The sequence below is a fragment of the Moschus berezovskii genome, chromosome 25, assembly GCF_049115385.1.
Source record: "Moschus berezovskii isolate FMDL1 chromosome 25, NW_MosBer_1.0, whole genome shotgun sequence".
NCBI lineage: Eukaryota > Metazoa > Chordata > Mammalia > Artiodactyla > Moschidae > Moschus > Moschus berezovskii.
Window position 1 is genome coordinate 13,227,270 of NC_142484.1, and position 14,288 is coordinate 13,241,557.

General features: G+C 52.9%; 2 protein-coding genes across 6 annotated transcripts in view; one reads left to right on the top strand and one right to left on the bottom strand.

The window, feature by feature from the left end:
- NFRKB (nuclear factor related to kappaB binding protein) overlaps positions 1-9,201 on the top strand; it is a 33,899-nt gene extending 24,698 nt beyond the window's left edge. For all 4 annotated transcript variants that reach the window (XM_055415868.2, XM_055415870.2, XM_055415869.2 and 1 more), the window contains 4 exons: positions 1,347-2,114; positions 4,650-4,756; positions 5,405-5,540; positions 5,648-9,201. In XM_055415868.2, coding sequence (XP_055271843.2) covers positions 1,347-2,114; positions 4,650-4,756; positions 5,405-5,540; positions 5,648-5,773 — 1,137 coding nt within the window. In that variant the 3' untranslated portion in view covers positions 5,774-9,201. The remainder of the gene's footprint in view (positions 1-1,346; positions 2,115-4,649; positions 4,757-5,404; positions 5,541-5,647) is intronic.
- A 104-nt stretch (positions 9,202-9,305) lies between these two features.
- Positions 9,306-13,817, bottom strand: TMEM45B (transmembrane protein 45B). Of its 2 annotated transcripts, XM_055415873.2 has the most exons (5): positions 13,637-13,817; positions 12,957-13,163; positions 11,832-12,016; positions 11,235-11,380; positions 9,306-10,241 (listed from the first exon to the last, which is right to left on the bottom strand). In XM_055415873.2, exons 1-5 carry the CDS (start codon positions 13,815-13,817, stop codon positions 10,130-10,132), a joined length of 831 nt encoding a protein of 276 aa, XP_055271848.1. In that variant the 3' UTR covers positions 9,306-10,129. The 2 variants fall into 2 exon arrangements, with proteins under 2 accessions (XP_055271848.1, XP_088688531.1); XM_088832405.1 differs by lacking the exons at positions 9,306-10,241; positions 11,235-11,380 and having other exon boundaries at positions 11,539-12,016.
- Positions 13,818-14,288: the final 471 nt, after the last annotated feature.

Sequence of the window (14,288 nt, forward strand, 5' to 3'; positions counted from 1 at the left end):
GTGAAGAGGCCTCCATCGGGGGTGTGTGGGGAACAGCAGGAAAGCAGTTGGAAGCTCCTGAGCACATGTGAAGGTGTTAGAAGGCGAGGTTGCCGGCAGTTAAGTCAGATCAGACTTTGCCTTTAATTTAGATGTGACAGGAACCGTGGTAAGATTGTGGGCAGGGTTGACCTGACCTAGTTTACACTTAAATTCCTGCTTGGGGAGGGAGCTGGGAGGGATGTTCAGGTGGAAGAGAACATAGGTAACTGTGGCTGATTCACGTTGATGTTTGATACAGACCAACATAATACTGTAAAGCAATTATCTTTCAATTAAAAATATAAATTAAAAAGAAACCCCTCCTTGCGCACCGTGGACACTGGGAGCCAAGAGCGGAAGCAGGGAAGCCACGAGCGGAAGCAGGGAAGCCACGTGGGTAGCAGGGGTAGCAACCGTGTAGCTCCAGTGTTAGGCATGTGTAGGGCGTGAAACGAGGCCTGGGAAGTGAGCACTCCATGGACAGGGGTAGTGAGTGAGCTTGACCAACACGCTGGGTCATGGATTTTGGGGGAACAGGTTCATGACAGAAAGTGAGGCGAGGCGGGGAGACAGTGATAGATAGCCTTGCTTTTGCTGAGGGTGGAGACCTGAGGCTGCCAGGGGATGTGGAGTGAGGCGGGGGTGGGCATGCTTTAGGGTAGGGGTGGCACTGTGACTCTCATTGGTTCAGCAGAGGTGGGGGGTGGCTCACTAGACACAGTTCCCCTGCTAGGAGGGTCATACCCATTGCATGTGGACATTGGCGGTAGGTGAGTAGGTGTTGGTGTGAAAACCCAGGAAATCTGGTCCCAGGGCTTATGCCCTTCAGCACCGAGCATGGTGCTGCCTCAAAGTGGAGGTTTGGCTCAGCCATAATTAGATGTTTTTGAGACAGTAGGAGAAATGTGAGTGTGTCTTGTAATATTTACTGGTGGTTATTAGATAAGAATAGATAGTTACTTTTAAATTTGGTCCTGGGATATTTTATGTGAAGGACTGGAGCGGCCTTGGATACCCAGGGAAGAGTGTGTTGATGAGCAAAATGATATTTATTGGTTTAAAATATTCCGACTCCTCCCTCCCTCCACCAGGGCCCCTGAAGAGTGGGGAAAAAGATACTTCTGGCCACGTGTTGATTTCTGAAGCTGGTGGTACATGAATTTGTTAGGCTGTTCTTTACTTTGGTGACCATCCTCCATTTTTCAAAGTAAAAAGTTAGAAAAGTACATGAAACTCATATCTCTTGCAATGGAGGTTTCCCAGCTTTCCCCTGAAACCCGTTGAGCCTGGAGAAGACCTGTGTCAGTGCTCTTCTTCCCCTGCAGGTGGCGATCACGGGGCAGCTTGGTGTGAAGCCCCAGACGGGCAGCAGCGTCCCCCTCACAGCCACCAACTTCCAGATCCAGGGCAAGGATGTGCTGCGTCTGCCGCCCTCCTCCATCACCACAGATGCCAAGGGCCAGACAGTGCTGCGCATCACCCCAGACATGATGGCCACGCTGGCCAAGTCCCAGGTCACCACAGTCAAACTGACCCAGGACCTCTTTGGGACGGGCGCCGGTGCCACAGGCAAAGGCATCTCGGCGACCCTCCACGTCACATCCAACCCCGTTCATGCCACTGACAGTCCTGCCAAGGCTGGTGTGGCCACTGCCCCGTCGTCCACTCCAACAGGCACCACTGTGGTTAAAGTGACTCCTGATCTCAAGCCAGCAGAAGCCTCGAGTTCAGCTTTTCGCTTGATGCCAGCGCTCGGTGTGAGTGTGGCCGACCAGAAGGGGAAAAACACAGTGGCCTCATCGGAAGCGAAACCAGCTGCCACCATTCGCATCGTGCAGGGCCTGGGGGTGATGCCCCCCAAAGCAGGCCAGACCATCACGGTTGCAGCCCATACCAAGCAAGGGCCCTCAGTGGCTGGCGGGTCTGGAACTGTTCATACGTCGGCTGTGTCCTTGCCCAGCATGAACGCTGCCGTGTCCAAGACCGTGGCTGTGGCTTCTGGGGCGGCCAGTGCCCCCATCAGCATTGGGACCGGAGCCGCCGCCGTGCGGCAGGTCCCAGTCAGCACCACGGTTGTCTCCACGTCCCAGGCTGTGAGTAACTTCAGGGGTGTAGACTAGAAGCCCAGTCTGTCTCCTCTTTTGACCCGGACAGGCTTATTCAGTATGTGACTCTCGTTTGGTTCTGAAACACGTTTACAGAAGTGTGGCACAGGCGGTAGTTCTCACAGCAGTAAAGCTGCGTGGAGGTGCATGGAGTAAATAATGAGCTTTCGCTTCCCACCCTCTGGGTCCCCTTTCATGAGGCTCATCACTGATGGTGTTTTGCCATTTATCCTCCAAGTCCTTTTTCTGAGCATTTTCATACACGTGTATGATATTACAAGATTCCTATGAGAAAACTTCAGTCTATATATTGTTCTGTGATTTGCTTTGTTCATTTAAAAGTACGTTCTGGGGGTTATTCCAGAGTTTACACAGAGACTGTGCCTTTTTAGTGACAGCGCTGTCCCTCTTCAACACCTGGTACTCCAGGGCCTGTTTGTGTCTGAACACGGGGCAGTGTTTTAGGAGTGGAGGTTCCTGGAGTGGGTCGGGGAGGTATGCATCAAACGTTCTGACACTCCTGCTGTTTTCAGAGAAAGACCATACCAGCTTACGCTCCATCAGCTAGCCTTCTGTTTCCCTTACCCCCTAACCAGCACTTGAGAGCGTGTTCTGTAAATCTTTTATGTCCTTGTCTTACTGGGGTTCTTTTGCTCTTTTCCTGGTCTTTGGTGGGGATGGGCATCCCTTCTTCGGGGGGTTGGTGAGGGCTCTCCATGGGTGAATGGGATTTTTGCCATTGTTTTTCTGGGGTGTTTTTCTGGTGTTTTCATGTTGTGTGAGCTTGTACCATATTAGTTCTTATATGTGTAGAAAATATTTTTTTCCATTCTGTCATTTTTTAACCTTGCACATGAAGCCTTTTTGCTCTGCAGGTATTTTATCTGATTAGATCATCAGCATTTTCTGGTTCCTAGGTTTCACGTCTCATGCCTTAGCTCAGGGTTATGAAGATGTTGGCTTTCATTTTCATAAAATATTTTTAGAGTTTAAAACAGTATAATGGATAAATCCACTTGAAATGTGTTTTCTGTGAATGTCATGTCTGATAGAGCTCATCTTATATTTTCATATTATTCCAACATCATTGAGTAGTATGTCTCTTCCCAACTAATTTGAGATACTACCCTTATCATAAATCAGATTCTTGTATCAACAGGTGTGTTTTGGGGTGCAGGTTTTTATTCTTTAGCCTCTAGGTAAGCAGCACTGTTCTGTATGGCAGGTGCATCTGGACAGTACAGAACACAGTCTGACTTCTCTAGGTAAGCTGCATAGTGAAACCTCACCAATTAGGATAAAATCCAGAGAGACGGGGAGAGGAGGACCAGTGTGGTAGTAAAGCCAGCCAGCCAACCCTAAAGTGCTTTAAAGGAGATGTTTGTTCAGGTTCTCACATCAGAGAATAAGGCAACGAGGAAACGGTGCTCGCTTGATCCACTTTTCTCTTGAGTCCTTCTGACACTGTGTCCCATGGCATCCAGCTTGTGGTCATCAGCTGGGGTGCTGTAAGCGGAGAGCTCCAGGTAGGGCAGGCAGGTTGAGGGGTGGTGCCTAGGCAGCTGGTTACCTAGCTCACAGAGGGACGCTCAGTCAGTGGATGCTGCTCTGAAGTCTTCCCAGCACTGGATTCATAAGACAACAGTGCAGCCCTCAGTCAGTTCCCTGAAGGCACCACCGGGACGTGTTCTCTGGCCTGCTGGCATCGGTCCGTGCTTTCTAAGGGGCTACAGTTGAGTCATTTGGAGATCAGTCCAGCCCGGGAGACAGGTTTCCTCCTGAGTGCCTGGCTCCTGTAGAACCAGCTTGCCTGTAGGAAATATTGATTCCTTTTCTTTGCGTCTTGTCAACTGCTCCTCTTGAGTTATTTTTTCATCAGATTTACACGAGATTTTACCGTATATAAATTTTATCAACCAAAGGTTAAAACTGGGCAGCCTAAAAACTGGTGGCTGCAGTGACCTACCCCGACCATCCTAAAGTCCCAGACATGCCAGGTATCTCCAGCTCCCTTTTCTCTCCTCCCCACACTTAACTGTGGGGTGCACTTCTCTCTCGGGCGAGTTTAGTATTAGTGTCCCCAACTCATCTCCCTCATCTCCGGGAGGAACAGCACCCGGGAATGTGCTCTGCGCTCCCCTGTTTTGCACCTAACCGTGACAACTCCTGATCGCCTCTGTCCCGGCTTGGGTCCTCTGCCGGCTGCCGTGTGCCAAGGGGCAGGGTGCGTGGATGGTGAGAGCCTCCCCTCTGGGAGCCCAGACTCTACTGCCCTGAAGGGAACACATGCTTTCCTGGTGGCTCAGGCACACTTTTTATCCTGATGCTGGCAGGTGCACTAGGCTGCTCTGTTTGGCAGAAAGGAGGAGGCTCTCAGACAGATGACCCCTTGGTAGAATACGTGAACCCTCACCTGGACCCCAGCCCCTGCAGAGGACCCCTCGGCTCCTGCGGCCCCTGGATAACGCTGCATAGTGGTCCTTGCCTCCTTCTTCCCGTAAACCTGATTCTTTTTCTCTGTAGGGTAAGCTGCCTACACGGATCACAGTTCCACTGTCTGTCATCAGCCAGCCCATGAAGGGCAAGAGTGTGGTCACAGCCCCCATCATCAAAGGCAACCTGGGGGCCAAGTAAGTGCTGTGGGGGATGGGGGAGGCAGTGCTGAGGGCTCCTGGACACGAGGGTATGGGGAAGGTGGCTGGTTTCCTGGGCTCCTTCATTGTGCTTGGCGGTGTCTTGAGCACCTCAAGTTGTTTCGGGTGTTGGGGATAAAGTGAGGTCAGTGCTGCCAGCAGGCTCATGCTGTAGGAACAGTGAACTAACCTCACGTATGGGACGGTAGTGCATTCTCTGGGGGCAGAGCAAGGGCCTGACAGGAGGCACTGGGTGGAGTGGGTGGTGACCAGCGTGCTGTTAGGGAAGCCTCCCCTTGAAGTCAAGCCCTGGGGTGTGATGGCACAGAGGGCTAGGGCCTCCCTGGCGCCAGGGCTTTGTGGCTCTGACTTGACGAGAGTGAAGGTGAAGACAAGAGTCTGGGTCTCTGGGCAGCTGCCCTGGGACCGGGTTTCTGGCTGGGAGCGTACACCTCCCGACGCCCCTCCTGACCCTGGCTGGTCATCAGGTAGACACAGAGCCTTTTCATCCAGAGCACCAGGGGCCTTTGTCTGACACGGGAGTGTGGCAGCTGGAAGAAGCGGGGGGATCTCTGGCTGGTGTCCTGTCAGTCCAGTGCTGGGGTCCCCTGGCCTGGGCCTGGCCCTCACACCTCTCCCCAACAGCCTCGGCGGGCTGGGTCGCAACATCATCCTCACCACCATGCCGGCGGGCGCGAAGCTCATCGCTGGCAACAAGCCGGTCAGCTTTCTCACAGCCCAGCAGCTGCAGCAGCTCCAGCAGCAGGGTCAGGCCACGCAGGTGAGGCCCAGTGCCCTCGCAGGGCTCGGGCTACTCCCTTCCCCATGCGCTCGTCCTCACTGCGGGTCACTGGCCATCTGCCCACCAGACGCTCTTTCTGTGAACAGGTGCGCATCCAGACAGTCCCCGCGTCCCACCTCCAGCAGGGAACAGCCTCCAGTTCCTCCAAGGCCGTCTCCACCGTCGTCGTGACCACGGCCCCGTCTCCTAAGCAGGCGCCCGAGCAGCAGTGATTCTCAGGGAGGAAGATGTTCGGCGGCTGGACGCCATGCCAATCGGCCTTCAGGCTGGGAGGGCAGGAGTGCGGTGGCTGCCTCGCCCCGCTCCACCGGGCTGGGTGGGTGTCTGTCTGAGGAAGGCTAGCAGCGGGATGCTGGCCGCTCGGCTGTGATCCGCGGGGAGTGGGCTGTGCCAGGTATCCTGGGCCTCCGAGCTCTGTCCTGTCTGATCCAGGAGAAGTGTCTCTGGTGGGGCGTGTGAACTCACCGTGGTCACACGCGCCCAGCTATCCCGAGAGGAGACACGGGACGGGCTGATGTCACAGGTATGTGGACAGTGAGTGAGACTGGTTCTCTGCAGGGCTTGTGTTTACCCTGGTCTTGTCTGTGATTGGTCGTCTGGGTCGGTGTTCTGTGTCCAGATATTTTTATGTCACTTTTTTTGCACAAAGCTGTTGTACATCTCTATCAAGTAGAAACCTGGGCTTAGACACGCCCCCACCCCCCAAAACGTGTCTTAAGTTGCTTCAGTAGTGTCCAGCTCTTTGCAGTCCCATGGACTGCAGCAAGCCAGGCTCCTCTATCCATGGGATTCTCCAGGCAAGAATACTGGAGTGGGTTGCCATTTTCGTCTCCGGGGGATCTTCCTGACCCAGGGATTACACCCAGGTCTCCTGCATTGCAGGCAGATTTACTTAATTTTTTGACCAGAGTGAAAGAACAGCATGATTCCTAGTAGGTTGGTTAGTGGCTGACTTGATAGCTGCATGGTAAGAGTGGCCATGAGGTGGGGGAGAAACGCGGGCAGTCGTGTGGGGTCCAGGAAGTGGAACTAGTGTGGCAGCTCTGTGGACGGGCATCAGGATCTTGACTGTGGTCCACCCTTCACCTGCTGACTCTGTCCTTCTTGTCAAGCCTGTCTACGTGTACGTCCAGAGCCAGTGGACAGAGCAGGCTGAGGCCAGGACATGTAACTGCTTTCGCAGCACAAGCTTTATTGTGGTTCAGAGATGATTTGTTTTGCTTTGCTCCAGAGCAAGAGTCAGCAAACTTTTTTTCTTGGGCTGGCTACCCGGATTTGTAAATAAAGTTTTACTGGAACATAGCCCACACCTATTCACTTAGGTATGGTCTGTGGCTGCTTCCAGTTAGAAGGCAGAACTCAGTAGCTCTCTAGAGACTGCACAGCCTCAAGTCCAAAAAATTTCCTACGTGACCCATTGAGTAGAACTTTGCTGCTTCTGCACCAGAAGATGGTGGGGGCGGGGGTATGTGGCCACAAGGCAGCACCAGATGCAGTGGAGGTGGGTCTGGGTTTATTGTCATTAGCTCCTGGCTGTTCACGGTTCTCAGTCTCCACTGAGCCATAGGCAGCGCTCAGAATGCTGTTTTAAAATGTGATTAAAAGAACTGGTTGTCAACAATATGTGCCTCTTTCATATTGGAGTGGGTGTTGGGTGGTAAAGCTTTTCTGCAGCCATGGGGCTTTCCTGTCTCTCAGGAAAGTATCTGGGTTATTAAGAATGTTTTCCTTACCATGAAAATTCAGTGACACTCTTTGACGGGGTCAGGGTGAGGAAGTGGAGTTGGAGAGCAGAGAAGTGGAATGGCGTCTTTGGGAGGGACTGCTGGGTGGAAGTTGAATATCAGGCAGGTTGCAGTGGTGCAGAGAACGTTAGAGCAGCTCACTGGACACAAAGACATTGGATTCCTAGGGCAGAGCTGTGAAATAGGCATGGTCATTGCTCTTAACTGGGAGAATCCGCGTCTGAGTTGAGGTTAGAGAGAACCAAGACGTGAGTGCAGTCTTCTGGCTGTAGGTCAAGCGCCCTCTTAGCTGCCTTCCTGCGGGGAATTGACGTGTCCTGGTGAGACCTGGTGGCCGCCCCGAGCCGGGAGGGGTGAACCTGGGGGCCAGATTGCAGGGGTGAATGGGCGGGGTGGGATGGAGCTCTTGACGGGTGGTTGAGGGCTGGCGCAGAGAGGAGGTTGGTGATGGGGAGAGGTGGAGCCTGCAGGGAGGGAAAACGGCCTTTGAGCTGAGTGGAGGAGAGCACGTCTGCACCATGTGACTCCCTGCAGCACATTGCATGTGGAAGCCCCGGGTGCTGGTTTCCGGGTGAGAAAGAGGCAGTAATTTGAGGAATCCTGGCTCTGGTATTTACTGCTTGTTAAAACAAACCCCTTCTGAATTTGCTTAACAAATGATTTAATGATGTGTCCAGCCTCAGCCGTCACCCCCACTTTATTTGCTGAAGTCACCTGACTCTGACTGTCTCCTGGTGCGCACAGACATTTACATCCTAGCAGACAGGTTTTTTCCAGAACCCTGGTGATGTGTGACCTGGTGCTACCTGCCCAGCCTGTCTGTGGGTCCCCGGGGTGGCAGCCCCTCCTCCCCCCAAGCTGCTCGAGGGACGCTGCCAGCACAGGCACCAGCTGTGGCTGCTTCCGGGCAGACCTCAGGGGTCTTACAGACATTGGGACTATCGTGGGGGTTTGGGGGGAACAAATCCAGAAGCATTTAGTTCAGAGACTGGTTTAAGTATTCAGACCACGTATCTGAGACTAGATTTGGTGCAGGGCATGGTGATGGGTTTGAACTTCATCACACACGCCTCCATGAAGGTGTCTCAACCTGTGCTGTGCAGGGGGCGTCAAAACAAGCTGTAACATTTGTGTCTGACCCTCAACACCTCGATCCCTCACTTTGGAGAAGATGCCGCAATTCCCTAAAGTGTTCTGTCCCCTCCCAGCGAATGGCAGACTGGGCCTAGGTTCTTTCTTCTCACCTCCAGTCCCTCAGGAGAGAGCGTGTTTCACATTAATGCCAGCAGCAGAACTTGCTTCATTCGGGGCTTGCCCACTGAACGTTTGGATTCGTACGTAGCAGGCAGACCAGAGTGAATCCTGAAAGGGGGCCCAGGGGTTCTTTCCTCAGAGTTCAGTCAGTGCCTCCAGGCAGCTCGTTCTTCAGCCCTGAGCTGCTGGCTCACCCCGGGAGGTTGGCGGCCTGTCACGTAAAGTATAGCATTCCTTCCACAGAGCGTCCGGCTTCACGCAGACGACCTCTGCCGGGTTGGTGCGCAGCAGTGGAGGGCGCGGGACAGAGGGGCTGGCCTCTGAGTCTCGCTGAGGACTGGCTTAGTGACTTAGTGGCTGTGTGGCCTTAGGTTCCTCCTGTTCCGTGAAGGGCCCGATGTTCTTGCAGTGCAGGCAGTTGTGAGAACCTCACGAGATTGAGTGCATTTCAAGGTCTGGGAAACCCTGTACGAACGAGTGGCACCGTGGTTCCACACGGCCTTTCACATCCGTCCTAACCCGCTCTTGCAGAGCCTGGTTAGCTCCACGCTTTCTTCACTGGAGAGTTCATACCTGGATTCTCACTGCCTGGGATGTGCTTTTCTACAGGGCACCGCCACCCCCCTTCTCCCCTCTTTCTTGTCCTGGGGACACCAGTCACCCTGCATGGAACTGCTTATAGCTCTCCCTTTAGGCTGAATTTCATGCTGGACACATATTTTATAATTCTTAACAACCATTGCTGTGCGTTTGCGAAGTAAATCTTTAATAAATATTTGTTGAAGGAAGTTTAAAAAAGAAAAAAAGATGCAGAACTAAGACTTGGATATCCAGAGTTCGTTACTCATTCAAGATTCACATTCTTTCCAGGATTTGCAGGATTCTTATCCTTTGCTTTCAGCTATATTTAAATTCAAGGCCTCCCTTGACCTGCCATTTCTCTCTGCCTCATTATGGAGCTCTCTCAGCACCCTGTCATTAGGTACTTCTGAGGAGTAAGAACATTTGAGTTCAGCCCTCAGCTGGACCAGACTGGCTTCCTGGTTAAATCCAAAGTCACTTTGGCCCAACCTCGTTGTTTATCAACAGTGAGTGGTATTGCAGTCCTCTGGAGTATTAGGATTAGTTAGGAAATGCTTAACAAGTAATACTTAAAATACCAAAGCTTGTGGATTATTTCACTTAAAAAAATTAGAATTGTCTCTCTAAAGGTTCTCTCATTGACTTGATTTCTGATTGGAAAGTACCTGCCGCATTTGAGAGAAACGGGGCTAAATTATCAAAACAGTAATTTCTTCTGGATTTGTATCCTGAATTCATCTAAGAGGTCACTTCTGTTCTGAAACTTTCAGTCTGGTTTCTCGTTATTCTGAGACACACAAAAAGATTGACTTCATTTTTCTCGACAGAGTAGCACACCCACACGGACCTTAGTTGTTTAAGCGAGAAGGTGGGACCCTGGGAGCAGATCACAGTGAGGGCAGCAGTGGAGGCAGGGAGCTGGCCCGCTGATTGCTGGCCGAGCACCTACAGGACACACCACCCTCCGCTGCTGACCGGGAGCTGCCCCTACTCCTCGTCTGAGCCACTCAGGAGGACCTTCCGGTATGTGTGATCCGACCTCAGCTTCTGAATCCCAATGACTTCTCTGTCTTCTGGCCTCTTCACCCGTGTCAAGAAGCTGTAACGGGGACAGCAAGGGCAGATGGGTGAGCCCCCAAGTTGACTTATTCCCTCACCCAGGGGTGCAGAGGCCTTCACCGGTTCTCAGAGCATTCTGTCTGTCTCTTTCAAATACTGCCTTTCTGACTGCTTAGACAGGACTCTGGTAGATGAAGGGCCTCACGGTCATTAGTACTTACAGGTTAGTGTTGTAACTGAGACTGAACCTAGGTCTCCCCCCACCCCCAGACCGGGCAGTAGAACTAAAGGGAGCCATGGCCTGTTTGCCTGCTGTTTAATGTGTGTGGAACTCTCTGGGTGAAGCGTCTCTGCATTGGGAAGGGAAATCAGGAACCGGGAGAGAACGAGGCGTCTCTGACGACACATAACTAGTAGGACCAGGTGCGTGGTGGTTAGACTTGGGCTCCGCCGTTTACTCCTGGGGTGACCTTGACCCAGTTACCCACTCTTGCGAAGCCTTGGTTTCCCCAGCTACAAACATCACGTGCATCCTTCACAGGGGGGGCATGAAGCGAGGTGATTTATGCACTAAGTGTAAGCACAGTGCCAGGGCACAGGCAGTGCCTGGCACTCCGAGCTGCTCTCGACCTGGAGCACCAGTGCTGTAGTGAACACCTGCTGCTGTGGTGTCTCACCTGAGGGCCACATGTGCCTGGACCCAGCACTTGGGTGATGGGCTCGGAGTGAACCAGGACAGAGTCCTAATGTAAAGCTGCTCCCGTCAAACCTCCAGCCTAAAACCCACCAGAACTGCCTTCAGAACCTGGGTTTGTTGGATCTCTGTGACCAGACAGGTCCTTTGTCTTCTCAGATTTCATCACCCTCGTGTGCAGGCACAGAGTACCTTGCACAGAAGTAGGTGGTGGGTGTTTGCACTGCTCAGTTAGGACAGGTGGTCACTGGAGGCAAGAACAGTGTGGGGTGATACATTTCCAGGACAGGGCTGGTTAGGAGGACACACTTGACAAGAGTCGCCTTCTCTTGGACCTACCAGTAAACCAGCGAGTAGCTGGCGGCCACGATGCAGAGCGCAGCCAGGTAGTGCCAGCAGAAGCACATGGTGACGAACATGATGTTGTCGTCATTGTTCTGGTCCCATTCAGGGCCTCCAAAAGGCGGGAACAGCACGAACCCAATCTGGTGGATTAAAACAGAGGAGCCAGCCTTGCCGTCAGTTGGGCCCGCGAAGCCCCCGAGCCCGCCGAGTGTTTGCAGTTACCCAGACAGCTCACACCCCACCCCTCTGCTCGTGTCGAGCGGTGTCTGTGCAGGGAATTGCTCTCAGTTAGCTCTGGGTTTGGTGTGGCCTTGCTTAAAGTTTCAGGGCCCACGTTATAGATGAGCAGTTTAGCAAGAAGAGTGTGATAACGGTATTAGTAGCTCTGCTGGGAAGGTGGGTCAGGGACGGCCTCCGCCTGCTCGCTTGTTTATGCGTCAGCAGGCTGTGGATGGCCGAGGTCACAGAGGTCGTGGGCGGGCAGAGAAGCGGCCCTGGGCCCCTTCGCATGTGCGTCAGTGCTGCCTCTCCTGGCCCGCCCAGCATGCCTGCTTTGTCCTGGCTCGCAGCAGGTGAGGAACATGGGTTTACCTGCCAGAACCAGGTGCCCTGAAGGAGGAGGAGGCTGGTGCGGAAGAGCTCCAGCACGATGTTGTCCCGAAGGACTACCTCCGCGGCGAGGCTGAGGGCGCCTCCGAACACGGCACACAGCAGCAGTGAGTGGATGTGCTGGTCCAGCGGCGGCCGGTTATGCACGTGGTAGTAGAACAGGAAGCCTGCGTGGAGCAGAGCCCGTCAGGCCTGAGCAGCCTCTCCTGGCCTCAGGCTTGGTGAGAAGCGTCTGCGAAAGCTGGGTCTCCCAGCACTCAGGACGTCAGTTCACGTAACACTCAGGGGCAGCGCTCTGGTGCAGGGTATGTGTGTGTAAGTGTGCAAGCGGCACAGGATGAATCATAACATCTCTTCACCGAGATGGTGGGGAACAACACAGGAGAGATACTGCTGATGTGCGACAAGTCGTGTGTGTGTACCTGAAATTCAGTTTTACCCTCCTTCAGCCTTTATTCAGTTCTTCCTGCCGTCCAGAAGCAGACGAAGGGGTTGGATCACGACATGCTTGCACTTTCCCAGTTAACATGAGTTACGCTAGGAGCTGTGTCCTGGCTGCTGGTGGGCGTTCTGACGGAGCCAGACAGTGATGCAATGCATCAGGGTGAGGTGCAGAGCCCTTCTCCCCTAACCAGAGGGTTACCCCCTTGCCTGATGTGTGGAGGGGCCACACAGGCGGGCAGGAGAAGTCTGTGCCCAGGGGCTAAGCTGCTTCAGTCGTGTCCAGCTCTGTGACCCCATGGACTGTAGCCTGCCAGGCTCCTCCGTCCATGGGATTCTCCAGGCAAGAATATTGGAGTGAGTTGCCATTCCCTTCTCCAAGGGATCTTCCTAACCCAGGGATTGAACCTGTGTCCCTTGCATCTTCTGCATTAGCCGGCGGGTTCTTTACCACTGACACCACCTGACTTTGGCTAAAAATCCCGTACTTTCCTGCACTGCTTTATGGAGTCTCTCATCTATACCATCCAGGGCACAGGATCAGGCCCTGTGTAGGGTTTTTAAGTTCAGAGAGTGGGGTTGTCTGGGGAAGGTAACTAAATTCGCAATATTTCTGATCTTTTGTGCTCCAGTCCCTCTAAATCTCCATCCATACCACCTTGTTACCTTCATTGAAGGCGGCCAGAGCCATAACCAGTCTGTCCAGCCCCAGGGGGACGTGTGTGATGAGGTAGGTTAGCATGTCCACGATGCCTGAGACTGCGAAGAACAGGTACATGGTGCTGTGCTGCCAGTTCATGAGTTTTACCCAGTGGTCCTCGTGGTACAGGTGGAGGTGGGGCCCGTCAGGAACAAACTGCTCTGCCAGGATCCCTGCAGGGAAACGAGAATGGAGGTCAGGGAGGGGAGAACTGATCCAGGACCAGAAGACGCCCAAGTGATCCCCAGGGACAGGTGGGGGTGGCCATGGCCCTGTGGACCCACGTCGCTGCCTCGGATGCCGCTATTTCCATGTAAGGTATTTGCCAAGGATTCTGCAGACACATGCCTGTGTTGTTCCTTAAGGGGACAAAGAGCAATAGGAATGCAGCCACACAACTACAGTCCATGGGGTCACAAAAGAGACACAACTTAGCAACTAAACAACCAACAGCAAAGATGCTATCAACCGTCAGCTTACCAAAGCTTGGTACACAGTGGACGCTATGGTAGGATATTTAGTGCTCAACTGAAAATTCTCCGTTACTCCTACCGGTGGAGACACTTGTTTCACAGGGGCCAGGAGATGGCTTATGGGTTCTGGGTTTGATGAGAATTCGCTGAGTCAGATGACCCCCCAACCTTACCGATGACTGAAAATAAAGTTCTGATTGCAGCTTCGATGATCTCGAGACGCTGGTAGTGATGGATCAGTTGGCTGCTCTTCTCCTTTTGATAAAAGTACTTCAGTGGGTGTTTGACCGACCACCACAGTCCAACTATCAAGAAGAAGCTCCCGGGGAGCGCATGGCCCTTGAAGTTCGCCATCAAGTCACAGGACACCTAAACAGTAAGGCGACAGCTGTTAGGTGGCTGAATAAAAACATAAATGGTTGTTTCTGTAGGAAACAATCCGTGACTGAGGCTTCCGAGTTGTAAGCTGTATTAAGAAAGAGCCCCTCCTTCTCATGCAACGGACCTATGTTACGTCACTGAAGTCTTATCTGTTCAGTGAGTTAACAAGCCCAGGAGAATACACTAGCTCTGAGGCTTTTTTTTTTTAAAGTGAAACTGTTGGTTGCCCAGTCATGTCTTGATTCTTTGCGATCCTGTGAACTATAGACAGCCAGGCTCCTCTGTCTGTGGGATTTCCCAGGCAAAAATACTGGAGTGGGTAGCTGTTCCCTTCTCCAGGGTATCTTCCCAAACCAGGGATCAAACCTGGGTCTCCTGTAATGCAGGCAAATTCTTTACAATCTGAGTCACCAGGGAAGTCCAAGGCTTTAAAAGAATGGGTAA

What these genes read in the sequence shown, in the direction of transcription:
- TMEM45B (XM_088832405.1), bottom strand. Translation starts at nt 13,817, where the DNA reads ATGGCGAACTTCAAGGGCCATGCGCTCCCCGGGAGCTTCTTCTTGATA. An exon ending in AACTTTATTTTCAGTCATCG is followed by an intron (nt 13,164 to 13,636) that starts GTAAGGTTGGGG and finishes GTTTCCCTGCAG; the next exon opens with GGATCCTGGCAGAGCAGTTT. An exon ending in TCTGGCCGCCTTCAATGAAG is followed by an intron (nt 12,017 to 12,956) that starts GTAACAAGGTGG and finishes TGCTCCACGCAG; the next exon opens with GCTTCCTGTTCTACTACCAC.